The following is a 21,612-nucleotide window of genomic DNA, read 5'->3' on the forward strand; positions in this document are numbered from 1 at the left end:
CCCTATTTGCTATATTAAACCCTTCTCTATTAAACTACCTAGGGTTTAGTATGGCCTAGGTTCAGTGTAGAAATCACTCTCTCTGACATAATTTTGTCAGACGACACGAAGAGTAGTTGTGAAGATGAAAGAAATTATTCACAAAGCATATTCCCTAAGTCAGAGTCTTCTGACGAAAAATGGGCAAGATGGGGAAGCCTAGAACTTTAAAATACATTTGTCCAGGACAACTTCCTTCATTTCTTCCCTTTTTACCATCTTCCTGTACTTTCTCCCTCCCACTCTAAGCTCTGGGGGGGGGGAGCTGAATGGCTCACAGAAGATGGAAGGCTGAGTCAGCACATGCTTTCCTTTCCATCCCTATATTCTCTGCAAGCTTTTACTCTGCTGAGGGTAGCATTACCTGCCCAACCCCAAATAAGTATTCTCTGGGCTTGGGCTAGAGAGGGCACCAACTGTCTTCCTCAGAAGCAGGAAATATGTTTACATAATCCAGGGGGTAAAGAACCAGGGCACAGCCCTGCACAGCTAATGACCAAAGACACGTTTGGCCCATACAAGATCCTAGTTTATCTTCTTATACCAATTTCTGGTTGAAGTAACAAACCACCAGCTTCCTGTAGCAGGAGTGGGGACAAACTGAAAAAACAAGGTCAAATTCAAGTGGCATGCTTGGTGGGACGGGGTATTTCCCACCAGTCCTCAGCAATGCTAACTAAGCCCAGGAGCCATCACACTAGAGGTGAGGCTCGGTTAGTTTTCAGAATGAAGTTTTCTGAAGAAAACAAAAGGTTCCAGCAAGAGGAATCTGTGTGAGACACACAGGCAGGAAGCAGAGCTGAGCCACCAGCAACTAGAATAGAAACAGGAAACGGGCCCAGGAACAAGCATACAGTAATCTGCTGCAAGCAGCACCGGCTCCGGCAGGCACCAGGCAGTGTCAGGGTCGAAGCAGCGTGACTAAGACGGAGAAGCAGATTGGCTGGTCCTGCCAGAGCACAGGCGCTCTAGAGAAGGGATGGCTACCTGCACAGGGTACATGCTGCTCTGAGCACTCTGGGCAGATGTGACAGAGGGGGTGGGGATTTCCTTTTTGAGACTTTGTAAGAGCACCTGGGTTACAATTCAAGGGGACCGAGCACAGATACACAGTCAGATATAAAGAAAACAGGTCACCAACCTCAGAATGGCTCAGCTTCTCTGGGTACCAAAATTGCTAGTGACATTTCTGTTATCCCTTAAAAAAAATAAGCCATCAAAAACCTAGGCAAAAACTGTCGGTCCTGCCTCCTCTTACCATGAAATGTAACAAAAAGGAACATAGTGTAAAACTTAAATCCTTCAAACATTCCAGTTTATTAAGCTTTTAGAGAATTTCTGTCACCTCTCCTACCCCTCACCAATAAACCTAGACAATGAAAAGCAGGTCCCCAAGCTCAGGCAGGTAGTAAGAACCTACAGGCTAGTCAACAAAGGTTTACTAAGATTTGCCTAACACAGGTATTAGACACAGGTCTGAATGCTCAAGCAGAAGCACCAGCATAATGCTACACCAACATGAAGAAAATGGGAAGAAGTCCCAGAGAAGGTATTTCACAGCTAGGTTTTGAAGCCAAAGTAGAACTTTGTCGGACATTAAAAAAAAAAGGTGGTGAGGGAAGAGTAATAGAGATGACACATACCTTAAGCCAAAGGACAACAGCTCTGTGAGGACCAGGAGCTGTGAGGAGCTTCAAGGCGCCCCTGAGTGGCCAGAGATGAGGCTGTAGAGGCATGCTGGGAGTGGCGGATGGCCCCATAATAGGTTCTGGGCTGTAGGTACAGGGAGCCAGGGCTCCCAGAGCACACACAAAACAACTAGTTTACTAGACGTGGTAACATTTATTAGAGGAGACCGGTGGGCTACAGTCCATGGGGTCACAAAAAGTTGGACAAGATTGAGCATGCTTGCATGTGTGCGCACGCATGTGGGGGCATGCACACGCGCATGCACACACACACACACACAGCTTCTGCCAAGATATTTCACTTGCAAATTTTACTCAGCTTTCAGGGTCTAACTCTTCCTTGCTCCAGAACCATAAGACACATGAACCACCTGAAGACCTTGTTAATAGTGTTGGAGTCAATAAAGCTGGTGTAGGGCCCAAGAATCTGCATTTCTCACAAGCCCCCAGGTAATGTCTGTGCTGCTTGATAATGGACCACATTTTCCTCAGCAACAAGGATCTGACTGATTAAAGTTTCACCATTAATCAGAACACTGTTTAAGAAAAAAGGCACAGAACAGGGCTTGCTCCCATACAATAAAGGGAACCAAAGAACCGTTCTTGTCAACTTTTCATTGTTGGAGCTGATGCCCTGCTTGGTGAGCTCCTTCAGCAGGCCTGATCTATAGATTTAACCACCTTCCCTCTTCCACTTCCTCCCTGCCCCTTCAGTTCACAACTCATCTATGCTTCCATCACAGGGAGGGTCTGGGGGAAGAAAGGGAAATGGATGTCCATTTACACTCCTCCTTTTATGACAAATCTAGTAAATGATAAATGACAAAGGGTTGAGACTTTTGGCTAAATATTAAAAGAGAATCAGATTGTCCATGCCTTTCCTTTGCTGGGTGGGATGCTAAAGGAAATATTTCATCTGAATTATCAGAGAAAACTGAATTCAAATTCTAACTCCAACCCTTAGTTTCCTATGTAAAATAGAAGTGATTATTAAACTTAGTACATTTCAATTCCTGCTCTTCCAGGAGGATTCACTATGGCTGAAGATCCTTTCCTGGCCTCACAACTGTCCTTTAAGATTCAGATTCTGTAAGAGTTCCTTTCCATTTTCTCATTCCAGATCACTATAACCCAAGCTCTCATGATATGAGAACATCACAGTAGTAAAGCTTGAGTGTGAATAGGTACCCTGTTGTTAAGTAGAAATATAAAGGAGGGCTTGGAAACTCAAGCTATAAAAGAATACCTTTCGATAATTTAACAGACATTAAAATTTCTATTTACTTCACTCCTGGCATCAACAACTTTCACTCCTGGCCAACAAGTGCAAGCAAGTATGGTCTAGATCTTCAATAGCAGCCTCTAAGACTTTTTCAGTCAAGGATATAGTGTCCCTTTTAAGCTAACCCAGTGCCCTTGATTCCCTTCTCTTGTTAATTCCTGGAGGATGTGCCTGTTTATATCTTCCTAACACTTTGGCTGTCCAAGGGACTCTCAAGAATCTTCTCTAACACCACAGCTCAAAAGCATCAATTCTTCAGCACTCAGCTTTCTTTATGGTCCAACTCTCACACCCACACATGACTACTGGAAAAACCATAGCTTTGACTATACGGACCTTTGTCAATAAAGTAGTATCTCTGCTTTTTATTATGCTAAGTTTGTCACAGCTTTTCTTCCAAGGAGCAAGTGTCTTTTAATTTCATGGCTGCAGTCACCATCTGCAGTGGTTTTGGAGCCCAAGAAATAAAATCTCTCACTGTTTCCACTGTTTCCCCATCTATTTGCCATGAAGTGATGGGACCGGATGGCATGATCTTAGTTTTCTGAATGTTGAGTTTTAAGCCAGCAATTTCACTCTCTTTCACTTTCATCAAGAGGCTCTTGATGTGGTGTCGGAGAAGACTCTTGAGAGTCCCCTGGACTGCGAGGAGATCAAACTAGTCAATCCTAAAGGAAATCAGTCCTGAATATTCATTGGAAGGACAGATGCTGTAGCTGAAGCTCCAATCCTTTGGCCACCTGATGCGAAGAAATGACTCACTGGAAAAGACCCTGATACTGGGAAATACTAAAGGTAGGAGGAGAAGGGGATGAAAGAGGATGAGACGGTTGGATGGCATCACCGACCCGATGGACATGAGTTTGAGCAAGCTCCGGGAGTTGGTGATGGACAGGGAAGCCTGGCGTGCTGCAGTCCATGGCGTCGCAGAGTCAGACATGACTGAGTGAACTGCACACTCCAGCAGCAACTTCACTATTTTGTACCCTATCTGCTTTATACACATAAGAATCTTGAGATGAAGCTGAGGAATTTGGGCCGATTCAGCTGACTCCTCCTAACATGCCTTTCAAGAGTCCTCTTCACCTTTACACCCTTCCCTTACTCATTTCCTTCCTTCCAGCTTCAGAAATCAGGGCCTCTCCCTAACTTAGAAGGATCCCAATAAACTGCTTCATGACAAATTCAACTTTACATTCCTTGACAATACATTAGATGTAGACCATCTTTGTCCCTTTCCTTGGCTTCCAGAAATATGACACAACCCTGGGCCCCTTCCAACCTTTCCAGTTATGTGCTGGGCACTTCTACTCTGACCCAAGCACAGTCCAGCGCGCCATCTGACTCGGCCATGCTGCACGGCCTGGGAGGTTTAACTATTAACCACTATGCAGACAACTCTCAAACTCTATCCAGACTCAGCTCTTACCTGAGTTTCAGCCTCCTAAATTCCAACTAGTAATGAAGCATGCATTTTTAGACATCTCATTGTATGGAGCTTAACTTCTCCTCAAAGGTGAGTTTCCCTATTAACCTTCTATTTCTGTCAATGAGAGCCCCACCCTCCCCAAACCTGGTATATCAAGATTGTTATATTTTCCAGTCAGTAGAATCCACTTATTCCCAGTTCTATAGATTCTTTCCTGAGCACCTCACAACTAAGACTAGGTAGCTACGTAAATGAGGCTGAAGAGTAGAACTCCACTGAATGCTAGAATTATTTCAATAGTTTAACTCATCCCCTTGCTTGCAGACTATCCCCTTTCCAAACCATACTACACACCAGTGGATCATTTTTGTTAAAACATTAGCTTCATCATGTTATTGCCCTAATTACGTATCTGCAGGCCTATGAGATCAGATCCGAGTGGCTTACTTATCGTACCAGGGCTCCAGCCCCTGTGATCTAGCTTTCCTTCCTGTTCCTGCCCACCTCAGGAAGACTGATCCTGACCAGCCCCCCAGAAGTCATCCACACTGCACCCCACCCCCACCGAGCCTCAGCCCAGCACTTTTCCTTTCCACCCCACCCAAGACACCCATATCTAGTTCATTCTAATTAAACTTCTGCCGTGATGTCCCCTCTACGACTTTATTTTTTATGCTTATTTTTAATTGATTGATGATTACTTTACAATATTGGTTTCTTTCATACATCAACATGAATTAACCCCAGGTGTACACACGTTCCCTCCCTCATAAATCTCCCTCCCACTCTACTCTTTAGACATAAATGGATCACTGACTTCACCAAACCTTGATAGCACTCACTGTAACATTCAGGCACACATTCTTCTATTTTACCAATGAAACAGAGGAGGATCCCTAAGGGTTACAACCATATCATAGTCAGAATCACCCACTTAAGAGTTCAGGTTACCTCGTAAGTCATAGGTGTTCAACCCTTCCTTATAGTCATGCGTCTAGGCCTTCTATACAACAACCAGAGCAAATGGGGTGCCAGAATTTACTCCAGAGACAGGCAGTTTACCTACTTTTCTTTCTGAAATATCCTCAGTCCTCCAGATCACAAAGGAATCTGTATGTCACACTTGGGCTTAGACCTATAGGAATCAAGTAGTCAGAGGTAGTGTAACTTGTGAAGTTTGATTTTTTTAAGATGACCACCCTGGTGATTATGTTGAAGATGGACTTGGAATGAAAAGAAACAGCTTAGGACTCTGTAACAAACAAACACCAGGTAAGAGATAATGGGAGCCCAACAGAAAGGCAATGAGGAAGGACAAGGGATCCAGTGATGAGTGCCAGAGAGCAAAGAGTTCCCACGGTGGAGCTGGCAACGCAAGAGGTGCCCTAACCCAGGAATAAACTGCAGGGGTCCCAGCTGCAGGCAGTCGGGTCCGTCGGGTCTCTCCCAGGTCTCTCTTCCTTCACCCATTTTCAACCCAGTCTTCCCTCCAGATCATCAAGAATCAAACTACAGCGTAAGTCACCACTATTACTCAAGTTGCCATGTGGCTTCCCAGCCCAGTAGTTTTTTCTTCCCTTTTCAAAGGACTACCAAAGCTCACTGCTATTCATTCAAGTATGGTCTTAAGATCTACAGCACCACTTGAGAGCTTGCTAGAAATGCAAATTCTTGGGTTCTACCCCACAACTACTGAATCAGAATCTCTGGCTGGATGTCAGTAATCTGTGTTTTAATTAATCTCCAGATGATTCCTAATGCATGCCTAAGTTTGAGAAGCAGTGATATAGCTAACTTCCCCAGATCAAAGCTTTTAATCCTATATCCATTTTGCATCACTGAATGGAAACTCTATTCCAGGTACACTTGCAAGACTAACATGTAAATTTACAAATGTGCCTCAGTAAGAAAAACTCGAGAAGCCATCATTACTCTTAAGGAAACCACATACACTTGAATGAATCACTTAAATAGAAGCTTTTCAAGACGCAACTATTCCAAGTCATTCTCAGAAATGACTATAATCAAAAGTCAGAAACCAATTTTCAGATGAGTCCCTTACAGATTTCGCCCCTAAATAAAGAAAACTAAAGACTTAATGAAACACCATGAGATTTGCTCACCTACCCCTTACAAGAACTTTTTTTTTGGGGGGGCGGGCTGGGAGCCGCACTGTGTGGCATGTGGGATCTTATGTTTTCCTGACCAGCCACTGAACCTGTGCCCCCTGCAATGGAAGTGTGGATTCTAGACCCCTGGACTACAGCAGGGAAGTCCCAGGAACCTTCTTAACATAAGGTGAAGTGAGACTATTTCACAAGATAATGACAAATCCTAACCCCACTTCTTCCTAAGGCCACTGTCAGGAAGCACTAATAAATTAATTCATCCTCTAAAATGAAGTTTGGGCGGTCCCATAACAGTCTGTGATGACTGTCTTGCACTAGCAGGGAAAACAACAATTTGGTAATATGGTCAAGTTGTACCCTGTCAGTCATACACTTTTTGGATGAGCAATGAATCTGCTCAGGTGTACCTATTCGATGAGTTGGAACTATTATATGACAAGCACTATGACAGCAATGAGCAAGACAGAGCAAGTCTGACCCTCAGTGAGCTTGAAGTAAGTAACAGAAATTACCCTTGAGATGAGCACTGACAAGAAGTATGGTGCTGAGCCGGTCTGCTGTAGTCGAGGAACCCGACACAGTGTGGACTAGAGAGGATGTCTACCAGGGCTGCCAACCAGAAGCACCCGCACAGCTTCTCGCAGGCCAACGCCCAAGCCGTACCCCGCGCCAAACAAACCAGAATTCTGTGAACCCTGGCCATGGGTTTTAAAAATCATTTGTTCCCCCAGGTAATTCTAACATGCAGGCAAGGTAGAGAACTATTGGTCTTGGGTATGGTAAGACACGGTTTGGGGTACAGAGGTCACTAAGACAATGCCTGCCCTCCAGGAGCTTTCTATCTAGTGGGAAAGACCCAACAACCCAGAGGTATTAGCAAAATGCTCTAGCAACACGGAGCAAAAAACCCTCAGATCCAGCATGATGCTTCTCTGGGCACAAGATGGGGAAGTGATCCCAATGGATTATATAAGGTGCTTTTACCCGTGGCAGCAAGGTTTGGCTCAGGCACCTAATTATTCTTTATACCTTTTCATACATCTTAAATATTGCAGGCTTTTAAAATAGTAAAAATAAAAAATGCCTTTAGTCAGTGAAGGCAACATGGAAATTATTTAAGCTGAATTTTGAAGCTTAAGGGGTTTCCTGAGGAAATGATTCTGAAGATGTAGTCTGAAATATAAACATAAAAAGTTAGAAGGAAAAGTACCTTAGGCAAAGGGAAGACTGTGCGCAAGAGCTGGAAGTGGAAAAGGCATGGGGCCCCACAGAAACTGAGAGAAGGCAGAAAGCAAAAAAAAGGATGAAGCAGAGGTTCTCAGGGGCTTCCCTGGTGGCTCAGACAGTAAAGAATCCGCCTGCAATGCAGGAGACCTGGGTTTGATCCCTGGGTTGGGAAGATCCCTTGGAGGAGGGCAAGGCAACCCACTCCAGTATTCTTGCTTGGAGAATCCCCATAGACAGAGGAGCCTGGTAGGCTACAGTCCACGGGGGTCACAAAGTGTCAGACACTACTGAGTGACTAAGTACACATACAAAGGTTCTCAGAGTGCCATTCTTGGTCTAGCAGCATCAAGAATTTGTTAGAAATGCAAATTCTCAGGTCTCACTCCAGACTTACTAAATCAGAAAGAGGTGGGGAGGCGGGGTAGATTTTGGATTTTATTCTTAATCAAAAATAATTGAGAGGTTTTAAATAGAGGAATAACATAATCAGGATAACAGTAACTAAATGGTCTGGCGTTAATAGCTCAGCAAAAACCCCTCAAAATCTAATTTTTGTAATAATCAGGATCAGAAACCATACTGAGTCTTTAAATCAAGGGTCACAATCATAATGCCTTTAGGGCTAAGCTGGAAGGGTGCCTGAGTGGAAAGAGGGATATGAAAAACTGAAGGGGCTGCCCTCCAGTCAGCAGAGCATCTGCTCTGTAGCCAAACACAAACACGTGCTGAGTGGAGGGATACACTGGTGAACCTAGGGCCCCCTTAACCACAGCTGCTTAAGAAAGGAGCGGGCTCCTTGCAGGGAATCCCGCCTTCTCCTTTCTTCAGATGTGACTATTTCCCCAGCCTGGCTAGGCAAATCTGGCATCAAACCAGAAAAAATTTCAAAGAATAAACCACCGTTTGTTTCTTTGTCTAAGTAGCAGAGGGATAAAAAGCAATTCAACAAACAGGATGCCAATAACCCGGCCAGTTCACCTCCCACATGGAGCTTCTACTACTACAGAACAAATGGCCTGTTTGGATGAACCCAGGGCAGAAGCCTGAACCTGGGAACGCTCCTTGGGATGGGCTACCCAGGAACAGCTCTCTCCTGGGTCCAAGAGGCTACAGGCTACTGGTGTCTTCACTTCAGTAGGTCAAATCAAGCTCTTGTATTCAACAGCATAAGGCTCTCAAGCTTTAACAGACAATGTGTTTGTATGCTAGGTTTCTCAGGACTAAAAACTACCAAATGCAGTTCAACCAAAATGTCACCAGAAACAAGCAGAAACTTTCTGATGAGGCACAACTTACAGCATGGGCAGAAATCTACCGATTTGGGTTCTTGCTACAGTAGTCCCTCACCCGGATAGGTGATGAGGGAGTGGTTACACAGTTCTGACTGAATCAGGTTAAAAAGCACATTCCAGTGAAGTTTAGGATGCAAAACAGGATTGCAACAGATGTTAATGAGAAGGGAACAAGAGTGATTGCCTTATTCAGACACTTCCTCCCCCAACCCCTCAGCTGAAATAGTCAACAGTCTCCAAAGGCCTAGCTGACAACAGCGATTCATCCTGGCCTGGGATGCCGGAATTACAGGTGCTGAGGGACAGACCTTGTCCTACTAAGGTTACGGCTTAGAGATCTTCAGGGGAAGCCATGGGGCCTTCATGATAAAGTGAGTTCCCATCTCCTACCTTAAAGATCCAGAAAACCATTTTCTTACAAGTCAGAATAATGGAAGAGACAAGCTTCAAATCCAAGTAGAATAAAAATTTCAAAAGAATCTTATTCTTACCTGCGGCTGAATTTCCATCTCCTAACTGAAGCCAGATTTGTTAAGGAAAGGTTTGCTACCTACAGTCTTCTCAGGACAGTCCATTTTATTCCTATGCCCAGCCTGAGGGACTTGCCAACATGTAGTGACAGAGCTAAGACCAAGGGAAAATGCTCCCAGGACCAGCCTACTATTAAATAGTTGGTGTTACCTGCCTTTGAGTATTGAGTATAGTTCCTTGAAGATGATGGTCATTAGAGCCGATGTTTATGGAGGGCCTAACAAGCACCAACACTCTCTTTATACTAATATTAACCTCTATGAAGTGGGTACTTTTAGTTTCATTTTACAGATGCAAAAGCTAAGGCATGGACAGATTAAGTGACTTGCTCAAGGTTACAGTTAGTGGCAGAGTCAAAATGCAGATCCAGGGCTCTAGAGCCCAAGCTCTTCATCAGCAGACCATACTGTCTTTTTCAGGATACTGTCTGTCCAGACATTCTATAAACACTGCATCAAGCATCTGGCACCAAAAACTCTACTAGACAAAAGCATATATTCACATAAAACAACTAGAAAATCTGCTTTTCCTCCTCCATGCTCAAACGTGACAATCCATGCTGAACGCACTCCAGATTCTACCTCCTAGCTAAAAGTTAAGACAAATACCTAAAAATTTAGCTTTCAAAAGTAAGATATAGAAAAAAGCAAAAAACACTGAACTTTTTCTCAGCTTTGATGGAAAGCAGACAGTGCTTTTATCATTTCCATCTTCTCTGTCCCTCAGTTGCATCTATGCCTAAGAGCCCAAGATTTAAAACAAACAACAACAAAAAAAACCCATTTAAACAATGTTTAGATCTCTGAACAGAGATCACAAATATGTTCTTCCCTGGGCAGGCAACCAAAAAGGACATTCTATAAAGTCGGTCCACAAATGCCTATTCAGAATTCTGAGCTTGAATTTAAGGAATAGTTCATCATTCATTTAGCTCAATACCACCAAAACATCCAATCAGAAACTGGTCTTCCTTGCTTTTCTCTCTGCCCCCATCAGCTTTTAGAGGGTGGCAGAAATACTCACAGGCAAGCTTGAAGGTCTTGACTGAAGACTCAGGTTCATATCTTCTTGCCCTCCCTTACTGGAGGTCATTGAGGGGGCTGAGGATGCCTGAGACCCAAATGAATCTTGAGATAACTCCTAAAACAAGAGAAACAAAAGCTGTGAGAGCCTGGTTATTGATAAACCAGGCCAGAGTGCTTCATGGTGAAAAGGGCTATGGGACTCTATCACACAGGGGGAAACTGGGTTTGAGAGACTGACCACTCGCATACAATACTATTCAAAGGCAGAAAAATACAAACTGTGGCTCTTAAGAATGTCAACAGTGGACTTAGGACTCTCTGATGGCACTGTTGACCATTTATCATCACCAACAGAAGAAAACTGTTCTTTGGAACAAAGGCTCAAATCTAGCTAACTACAAATTTTATCTATCAAGGAAAGAGACAAACCGATTTCAAAACACCAACAAAAAACTCATACTAGAACCTCTGTATTAAAATGAGTACTGCTTCCTTTAAAGGCACTGGCCTGGGATGAGATTCCAACAATGCCACCAATGCACAAAATCTCTAGTGGACTTGTCATCATTCAGGCATTTCTCCTCTTTTTGTTCTTTAGAGAATAAAGCCCAAATTGTTATTTTCAGACTTTATCACCTAACTTGTTCATAGACATGGCTACAAATGAATTTTAGCTATTTCCCAAAATCCACTCTCAAATAAAAGTATTTGCTACAACTGAGAACGGGCTTCCCTGGTGGCTTAAGTTGGTAAAGAATCTGCCTGCAATGTGCCAGGAGACCTAGATTCAATCCCTGGGTTGGGAAGATCTCCTGGAGAAGGGAATGGCTACCCACTCCAGTTTTCTTGCCTGGAGAATTCCATGGACAGAGGAGCATGGCAGGCTACAGTCCATGGGATAGCAAAGAGTTGGACACGACTGAGCTACCTTCACTTTCACCACTAAGAATATTCTAAAGAATGTTATATCAGCCCTGATAGCAATTTCAAATGAAGGGGTCCAAAATATTTTGAGCAATAGCAGAACAGAATGGCAATTGCATGGACATACAGTAGTCTCCCAAAGTGACTGTTTTAAAAAAGACCAAACTCACTTGGATGCTCAAGTTCTGAATGCTCAGTTTAAAAACAAACAAAAAAAAAAAACTAGTCCATTATCTTTTTTTCTTGTCTGTCTATGCAACTTTCCACTGCCCTATTAGTAAAGAGAGCTACAAATCTTTATGCAGCTAGTTCAGTTAGAGAACCAATTCATGTGGCAAAGTTCTCATGACACCAACCCCCAAAGTCTGCAGTCACGTGGAGGGAGGGCGCATCTTACCTGCGGTGGAGGGAAGCGCTGCTGGGAGTAGGCAGTTTGCTGTGACTGCTGAGACTGGGGCTGAGGGTACGCAGCCTGCTGGGAAAGCGTCGAGGATGCTGGCTGCTGAGGTTGCTGCTGCTGGTAAGGAGACTGTGCCTGCGGCTGTGAGTAGGGGGGCTGGCTCTGGGGGTGCTGCTGGGTGCTGGACTGTTGGGAGGGGTATGGAGTCGGGGACGGCTGATGGGGAGGCTGGGACGGCTGCTGGGAGTACGGAGGTTGAGAGGACTGGAGCTGCGGTGGCTGAGACTGAGGCTGCTGCTGATACGAAGGTTGGGCATGGGGGGTCTGGGATGGTGGCTGCTGGGAGTAGGGTGGCTGCTGTTGCTGGGGGTGAGGACTTTGCTGGTTGTAATATGGAGTCTGGCCCTGCTGACCATACCCGCTGGGGCCTTGTTGTCCATAAGGAGGAATCTGTAAAAGGAAAGGATACTTTTAGCACTGACACTTCTGAATGAAGAAACGTGAGGTATTCTGTCAGAAGCTATGCCCTGAAGATGGGTACTGAAAGCAGGCAAGCCAAGCCTCACACCCTCACACTTGGAAGGCCCAGGGTTTTTCTACCAACCCTGTTAAACTGAGCCAGGAGGGTCAGCCAAGCTGGGTTACTAGGTTGGTTTGTTTACAGATGGACGACATTCATCCATGGAAAATTTACACTGTTTAATAAAAATTTGGGCAACTTACAAGAGTTCAAGAACAGTGTCTTCACCAATGAGACTACTCTTTTTTATCATGGCCTAGACTGTTTTTATAAGCGCTAGGAATCTGTATCCTAGCCACAATGAAGAGTCACTGGCTCAGTCAACTGAAAACCTAGGGTTTAGTAGTCTAGATTGTATGCCAATGACTAAACTACTCTGGTTCTCTTTTTCACTTTGTCTTTATTCATAAAGTATCTGAGAGCCTACTTGTTTACTTGTACCAGGCACTATTCTAGGCACAAGGGATACATTTGGCCAACTAGGAAAGAAAAAAGACCAATAAAATTCACCCCAAATATCCTCTATTTTCTCAGTGCGGGTTGGGGGGGAAAGGCAATTATATTTAAGGGCATACTTTGCTTCACAGTCTTAGAAGTACAATTAGGTTTAATATTCTATTCCTCACACCATTTTCAATATGAGTATCACTCATATATAAATGATAGAAAATGCTATCAAAACAAACAAAAAAGAATGGTGATAAAAAGATGATGGTGCGGATGCTCAGACAAAAGGAGATGAGTAAAATCTTAACGTCTGTAATAGCACCGTTGGCACCTTTACTGTTCAAATCTTCCCTTTTCCCGCTACTCCCAGTCCCTTCTACGTATTCACTGTAAACCAGACAGCTATATATGTTGAAGGCCTTGAGAAATACAAAAGGCCTCTTCTCTCCTCGGGCTTCCCTGATGGCTCAGATGGTAAAGAATCTGCTTGCAATGCAGGAGACCTGAGGTCCCTGGGTCAGGAAGAGCCCCTGGAGAGTAAACAGCAACCCACTCTGTATTCTTGCCTGGAGAATTCCATGGACAGAGGAGCCTGGTGGGCCACAGTCCATGGGGTTGCAAAGAGTTGGACACAACTGAGCAACTAACACTTCCCTCCCCAGGACACATGGTATGAGTGGTTTTCCTTGGTAGCAGTGGATTGGTGTTCAGCTACTGCCTTTTTCTTTCTTTCTACCTCCTTCAGAGATAACCACTCAGTGGATACAAGCAGGCCAGCCAGGTCAAAGAAGACAGCTATGTATAGCCAGTGGCCAGGGAGCAGTTTTCCTTCAAGTATACATGCTATGATGACCACAACCTTGGCCTTGTACGTAGCACACTGAAATTGAGTTGGCTGGCCCATGTTCCTTTCAAGGGGTTTAGAAGCCAAAGACACATTCTGATCCTACAGCTCAAGACCCGATCTTGGGCAACAAGAAGGATTAAGGTCATTGGAGTCACCATCTACCTGCTGTGCATAAGAGAGGCCGCCCATGGTACTCTGCGCTCGGCCCTGCATGGTCATCGGGTACCGCTGTGGGGTCTGGGACCCATATGGCTGCCCTGGGTACCCATGTCCTTGCTGCGGTCCTGATGGAGGTCCCTGTTGTTGCGAGTATGGGTTAGTCCCGCCATATGGCTGAGGTCTCATCTTGCCCATCTGATCCATTGGACTGGATGGCTACAAAATAAAGAGCATTTCATTAACCTGAAGCTTTGATGGCCTCTGGCCAGTATGAACACAACCTAGGCATACAAATCTGTGTGCCATAGAGGAAAACAGTTACTATGAAAAAGTAATGGTATATACCCAATAACCCTTGGACAAGTCATTTAACCTTCTTCAGAACTGGATTTTGTCATATGTAAAAGAGAAATACCACCCGTTTATGAAAGCACCTTGTAAGCTACATTCTACTTTATAACTACGGTACTACTTGAGACCCAAGGAACAGGCCAGGTGTGAAGCAATGAATACATGGACTCTATGGTACAGAAAACAAGAACATAGGCCCTGTAGTTGGGAGGGGTTGGTGTCACTATACTCTCCCATGATCTTGTTCAGTAATACCAAAACTGATGCTTCAACACTGTGGTTGGGAATTTAAATATACAAGCATCTAGATATTTTTATTCTTTAAATAGTGAAATCTTATTTCCTTGCATATCAGTAGCCCATTTGTACTATGGCACAAGCACTTAAATTTATGCTTTCTCCCAAATGGGTAACACAGCTAAGTTACCGTTGTTGAGGGAATTGTGACCATGAATTTACTTAAGAGCCTTGTACAACTCAACTGAAAAGTTCACCTCCTTGAGAGTGGCAAGGCGGGTAGAACTTACGTCTCTTTAAAGAGCAAGACACAGAGGTACCGATAACGAGAGTCCAATTCATAGGTATTTGGCTACAAACATAACCTTCAGCTCTTTATGGTGCAATACGATCCATCGACTCATTCATTTTCTGACCTAACTTTATCTTAATGGAGCTGCATAGAACAGAGCCCCGGCACACTTTCCCCGCCCCAAGACACTCACCCATATCTACCCGTGGTGAGAAAGTGAGGAGGGTGCGTCTCCAAGCACTTAACTAGGTACACCCTGGCTGCAGAGCAGGCCTGGACGTGACATAAAACTTGAAAGCTGAATCTTAAATTGGGGGTGGGGAGCAGATATTAATACCATGACCTGAATATCAGTAACTTCAAATGAAGGAATTCAGAGGCTCTCAAACTTTAGAATACTTCAGCATCACCTGGAGGGCTGGTTAAAATGTACGCTGCTGGAACCTACTCCCTGAGTCTGATTTTGGAGTTTGGGGCTGGGCCTAGGATATGCATTTATAACAGCGCTCAGGTGACGCTGATGTTGCTGGTCCAGGGACTACCACACTTAAGAACCACTGATCGAGAACCACTGACCGAGATTACACCAAGGGTCCCTTCTGGTTCTATTACTCTCTAATTCATGTATTACTTTAGCCTTAAAAACAAAAACAAAAACCCTCCAAAATAAGGGGAGGGGGGCACTCAAGTAATTGGTTCTCTGTACATATCCCTTTTTTTTTTGGTGGCATACTACATTTAAGTGTTTTATGTTAGAGGAAGTTGAGCTGTCTTGAAGAAAATGGCTAAGATTAAAAAGCCACAGAGACTATTCCTCTAAATATCAACAGAGAAAAAGTGGAAGCAAAGCTCTCTCAAATCTTAGCCTTAAAGGTAACACGGATCATGAGAATACTCTCCAAGTTTCTAAGCTATTATAAGAATCATAGTAAAACCATGTCCCAAATCACTATTACATTATCAGTATTATTAAAGTGCTCTTTCCAACAACCATAACTGAACAATTTTGCCCAGTCCAGCCTCGGTATCAGAAGCTCCAACAACATTTCCGATCATAATTTTGGAGCTCCATGCATTCTTTTGGGAAGTTCAAATTCAACAACTGTACCAGTGAGTAATAAATATCATGTGATCTTCCCCAGACACACCTGGCAATGGAGCCAAAATATCACCGTTCTCTCTTACAAGGAGCTCTGGGGCTTAATAGCCACAACACGCTGCAGATGACAAGGAGATTCTCATTTATCCTAGACTGCAGCTGCTTTCCATGCGGCCCCCAGGTGAAGAGACTACATGTGCTGAACAGAGACCAGCCCACTCTGGGCATCTCTGTCAGTCTAGGCCTCCCCAGCACACAAGGGGCAGTCACTACCATGGTTACTATGGAGCTTCTAGAGCAGCAGCTATTAACCAGGGCTACAGATTGGAGTTTTCCGGGAAGCTTCACAAATGCCTGGGCCTCTCCCTAGAGATTTCAACTTAGTGGGTCCAGAAAGCCTTGGGCTCCCTCCCCTCAAACCCCCTAAGATCCCTGGATGATTCCAGTGTGTGCACACTGGACTGCACACGCATGCTGAGATGCATAACTTGAGTGACCTTAGTCTTAGTTCCTTAGCCAGGGACTGGACCCAGGCCACAGCAGTGAAAGTGCCAAGTCCTCATCACTGGACCGCCAGGAAATTCCCCAGTTCTAATGTATATTACTAGCTGAGAACCAGTGATCTAGAGAAGCATGCCCAATAAAATTTTCTGTGTTATATAACTATTAAGTACTTCAAATATGCCTAGAGTGACTGAGGAACTGAATTATTTTTATTTACTTTTAATTAAATTCAAATAACCACATGTAGCTGGTGGCTATCATATCGGACTGCACAGTTCTAGAACAACACTCACAAATCATTTGCACCTCTCCCTGCTCAACAACAGCTCCAATCTTCCTACCTACTACATCATGTACAGTATCAAATGGAAAGAGCAAAGAACATAGTAAATCGATAGACTTGCGTTCAAATCCTAACTCTATCACTGTCTGACCCTGAATACATCAGTTCTTTATCTAAAACGCACATAACACACTTCACACAGTGCCTGGTACTTAAAACACCCGATGAATAGTAGCTATTATCAATAATGATAAATAGTGCTTCTGCCTGGCTCTAAAGTCCGCCACAGCGTGCTCCGCTTCTTCGCATTTTTCAGGCTCATGCCAAACTTTCCACTGTTCAGCTCCACGCAACTGTACCCTGCCCCGCCCTCCTGCCCACAATGGCTTCCACCAGCAGAAACTCAACCCTTAAACATGAAGCCACTTCCCAATTCTTTAGCACATCCTGCTCTTTCACATTTCTAAAGGTTCTGCTGTAAAATCAGTCAGAAGCACAGGCTACAGCACTTAGTAGTCCAGCTAACCGGCGGCACCTCTCAAGGCTAAGTTCTTGGAAGTCAGAGACCAGGTATTTTACCTTCAAAGTCCCCCCAAGACCCCATCTGCAGAACTAGGGTTCAGGAACTTCAATGTGCCAGGCTGTCTTTCTTTAGGAAGTGGTAGAGGATACCATGGGTGGAACGCCTAGATTTAACCATCGAGTCAAAGGACCAGGGGCACTGCTAAACCCTAAACCAGGTTATGACTCTGAGGGCAGAAGAAAATGGGGATGGCACTGAAAAAGCAGAGGGGAGGGGAGAACAAGCAGTCCAAGAGAATGAGCACATTTCTGAGGAGAATCTTGGGTGCCACCCTATAACCAGAGAGGCCATCAAACTACACAGGCATCCACAAACAAAAAGGCTAAAGGCAACTTACTTTTTCCTCTCTCACATCAGGGGGAAGGCACTCCCAATTAAGGACAGCTACTAATGTAGGGGCTAGTTAATAAAGGGTTCAAGGATTCTTCCATTAAGAAATTCCTTGCAGACTAAAAATAAATGCAAGTTAAAGAAATTCTTACTCTTAAAAAAAAATGAAATGAAGACATTTCCCTTTCCTGGACATGAGATTTCTGAACCCCCTCCCTTCAACAGAATATGCAGCTTAGCAAACTAAAATGTATTCAGTTCAATCAGATTACTCTGGTCTCATGTGAAAGTTAAATATCTGCTCACATGAGGAGGGGAGGTGGGCAGAGACTGAACTCACACCTCTGACATTTAAAACCATTGTTAAAGATTTGTGACTTGCAGTTATAGATGAAATGTCATCTTCCAATCTTTTGTAACAGAGAAGGGGGCCTTAAATCTTCACTAATCAGTTTTATTGGAAAGTAGCAATTGCAGACCAGAAAAAATCCCTACTACATGCAAGACAGAAAAACCAGTATCAGCAGTCTGCAGGCACCCAGGAAGAGGCAGAGGATGGGAAATACCAAAGAGCCAGAGGTTCCACTCTGGGAGAGAAGGAGAGGAAATCCTTTCAATGGGAAACCACGGGGGTAGATTGCTGTGATTACACTTCAAAAGCAAAGGCTCTGCCACAAAGACACATAATTGAGAGGAAAATACTGCCCCCTTGATCAGGGAGGTCGGGGCCCCCCTGCTATATACTCTCCTGCATTCATAAAAATAAAAATAAAACAGAGGAAAAGAGCCATAAGAAAAACCCCATCTCCATTCACCATTTATCTCTTTCCAGATCACTGGACGTGTTACAAACTGCCTGCCAAATGAAGTGCATCAAAAGATGCTGTTTAGGGGCATCAAAAGGAAAGGGATGCCTGGCAGGCTAGACCCTTTGAATATATTCAGAACAAACCACTTACAGACTCACCACTTGCATAGAGTCCCCTGCTCTAAGCAAATGGAATTAAAAGCCCCACCAGATCAGAGGGCTAACGGAATCCCTTACAACTTCTTATTGCACCAAAGGAAGCCATAACAACCTAAGGGGTTGCTGAGATATAACACACTTGACTTCCAAATTCTCTTGTGATCACGACTGATTCAGAAGGGAGTAGAGGGGGCATGACCAAGGACCCAACTACCAAGCGATATACAATTCATCAAAACACACCATACCACATGGCAGGGGCAAAGGGAAAGAGAAACTTCTTAATTTTCTTGAAATAAAAGCTCCACTGAGAAAAGCTCCAGGTTTCAGTCCCAATCCGAAGATGCAGAAAGGAAGTGACCAGGCAGCAAACCAAAGGAGCCAGATTTAGTACCCAAGGACCAGCAAGAACGTGATCAGAGAGGGATGGGCCGGGGGCTGCCACAAAATGCGTCCATCAGCAAGCAGAAGTCTTGACTGCCACTCGACCTGTCACCCTAAATGCCAACTAGTTGGGGCCGGCAGAAACCTAGAATATCATTTCTTACTCCTTGTGCTTTCAAATTTATTCCTGGCCAGATTTGTTGTATGACTTTTAATAAAAACAATAAAAAAAAGCATCCCTGGCTCTTTAACCGAAAGAACCCCCTAATTGATTCCCACAGTAATTAACCTGCATTTTACCTCAGAGAGCGGTAGTTAAGGAAGTCGGCACTGCTATTTATAACTCATCTCAAATTGAGGGCAGACTGCCTAAAATCTAACACATCCCAGCTGTACTCCTGTTTGAACTGGGGCCAAGGGAATTTTTTAAAGCAATCTTGGCACCGAATGAATGACACCAACAGTATGAGAGCGCGAGTGGTTGTGTTGTGGTGACGTAGCACTGGAGGTGGAATGGGAGGGGGCCAGTGTACTGTGATCCCTCTCGTGCACGCCTGCTGCTTGCTGAGTCCCAGTACAGTAAGCTGGGAACCGCCCACTGAGAGCCAAACACAGGAAAAGGCTTTTCCTGTGGAACGCCTTGAAGTGAGAAACACATGGCTAATCTGCATAAACGCGAAGCCATACCGCCCCTGCCAGGAAGGTTAGTGCTCGTAATCTCTGGCCATGAAGCTGGCTGCCTGGGAGGACTTGGACTGGCGCCTGATAACCCAGAAAGAGCCGAGAGAACAGATGGGTAAGGACCCCGGCAGAAAACAGTCCCAGGTCACGTGACGCGCCACATGGCCCCGCCAGCACAAACTATTGTCTGGCTGCGGAGCTCCCATACAAAGGCACCCGGCCTCAGCTTCCTGTGATTATAGGGACGGGCCGCAGCTGTTGATCCAGTTCCCGGCTGGGACCCTCCCCTACTGAGCAGCATTCCAGGCAGGGACAAGTAGAAAAAGTTAAGGTCTCTCGGCTTCCCCACAAGCTCCACGTGGCCCCACTCAGATCTAAGGAAGGACTGAGCAGACTTCCATAAACAGAACCACCCTTTGCACCCCGAGATACACGTGTTGACCAGCATAAATCATTCTCGTTGTGCTCCCCTCCCCAGCCACACAAACATCTGTATCCTCATCCAGTCTTTTCTCACTTCTCCAGCACACTTCAAGGCTTTGAAGACTGGTCTAGGAGCCCAACCCCAATCACGGAGAAACTGCCCAGAAACCTGCTTATTTAGTTCTATCCCAGATGCTGCCTCCAACAATAAGGAGATTCCTTCCTTTTCGTTTTGTCTTGCAGTTAAGCAGTCATTTCCCCACCAATAATGTGACCCAGGGCAGTAAGAGATTCTTTACTTCCTATCTGGTCTCACCAGAGGCATTCACTGATGATTTCCTGAATCTAAATTGATAATAAAAATCTCTCATCAAATCTACCCATACCTAACCCAGGAAATCAACCCACTTAGCCTATATGTCTTATCATTCATAACCTGAGAATCACACCCCATTTTTCTACTTCACAAGAGACTGAAAATTCTTTCAGTTTAGTTCTAGTTCATTCAAGTTCTCAACAAACTGGTCATACGCCTGTGGTGTGAGAGGAATTACCAACCACTAGTTTACAACTACCACTCCAAAGAGACAGTTTAAAAAAAAAAAATTCTTTCTAAGTTCTGTACATGTTCACAATGAATATAAATAAAAAATCCAAAGTCAATGAAAAGTTCTACCTACCCCCATTCTGTTTACCAGAAGTGATTCCTGAAGATCAGGGCACATTCCTCTTGGCAGCCTTAAGTAAGAGCGCATTTCAAAGACATCGCCTGAAGCATCAACCTCATGGAACCCCTAGGAGGGGCTGCAACCAGACAACAGACTCAGGGACCCTCCAACCCACACTGTCTCAAAAGTGACAGGAGGCTTGGCTTGTCCAGGCTCGGAGGTATTTAGGCTGTTGTGCTCCATCCTTCCAAACCAGAAGATCAGGGGATTAAAAGAAACAACCTCACTCGAGGCAGAAAAGAGAGACCAGAGCGGGAAAGTCATTGAATCTTCAGATCATGAGAGCCAACTGTAATAACCACCTCACAGCTGTCCATCCAAAAGAGGCATATGACAGAAAAACCACAACCAGGTGGCTGATAAATCTTTATGTCTTCATTGGTTCCTGAAAGGGCCTTCAAATAAAGCAGCTAGAGCATCAAAGTAATAAATTCCCCAACAAATGATAAAGTTCTTCTCATTCAGAGCACTTTCATTAGCCACCTTTCACAGAGAAAGTGGTCTTCCAAAAATGATCCCTTTTTTGAAACACCAAACTTAGCAAACCAAATTCTCCCAATTTCCACTGAATTACAAAAACCTCTAAGAAAGACACACACTCTCTTGAGAAAGGTACCATTAAAACAGGGATAAAATATATAAAACAGTGAGGCCCCAAGACAAGACTTCCCTGACGGCTCAGTGGAAAAGAATCCACCTCCAATGCAAGAGACACAGGAGTTACACGTCTGATTCCTGGGTTGGGTCGGGAAGATCCCCGGGAGGAGGAAATAGCAACCCACTCCAGTGTTCTCGCCTGGAAAATCCCATG

The 21,612-nt window shown here is 44.5% G+C and overlaps 1 protein-coding gene across 3 annotated transcripts in view; it reads right to left on the reverse strand.

Annotated features, from left to right (window-relative positions):
* The window catches only part of ARID1A (AT-rich interaction domain 1A), a 68,672-nt gene that overhangs the window by 29,871 nt on the left and 17,189 nt on the right, over window positions 1-21,612 (reverse strand). For 2 of the 3 annotated variants that reach the window (XM_055574033.1, XM_055574032.1), the window contains exons 2-4: window positions 13,943-14,155; window positions 11,964-12,416; window positions 10,641-10,757 (exon numbers count right to left, since the gene is read on the reverse strand). In XM_055574033.1, coding sequence (XP_055430008.1) covers window positions 10,641-10,757; window positions 11,964-12,416; window positions 13,943-14,155 — 783 coding nt within the window. Of the gene's footprint in view, window positions 1-10,640; window positions 10,758-11,963; window positions 12,417-13,942; window positions 14,156-15,012; window positions 21,202-21,612 lie in introns of those variants that run through there. The other variant, XM_055574034.1, reaches the window with a different exon arrangement.

Source organism: Bubalus kerabau, chromosome 3 (assembly GCF_029407905.1).
Source record: "Bubalus kerabau isolate K-KA32 ecotype Philippines breed swamp buffalo chromosome 3, PCC_UOA_SB_1v2, whole genome shotgun sequence".
In the NCBI taxonomy this organism is placed as follows: domain Eukaryota; kingdom Metazoa; phylum Chordata; class Mammalia; order Artiodactyla; family Bovidae; genus Bubalus; species Bubalus kerabau.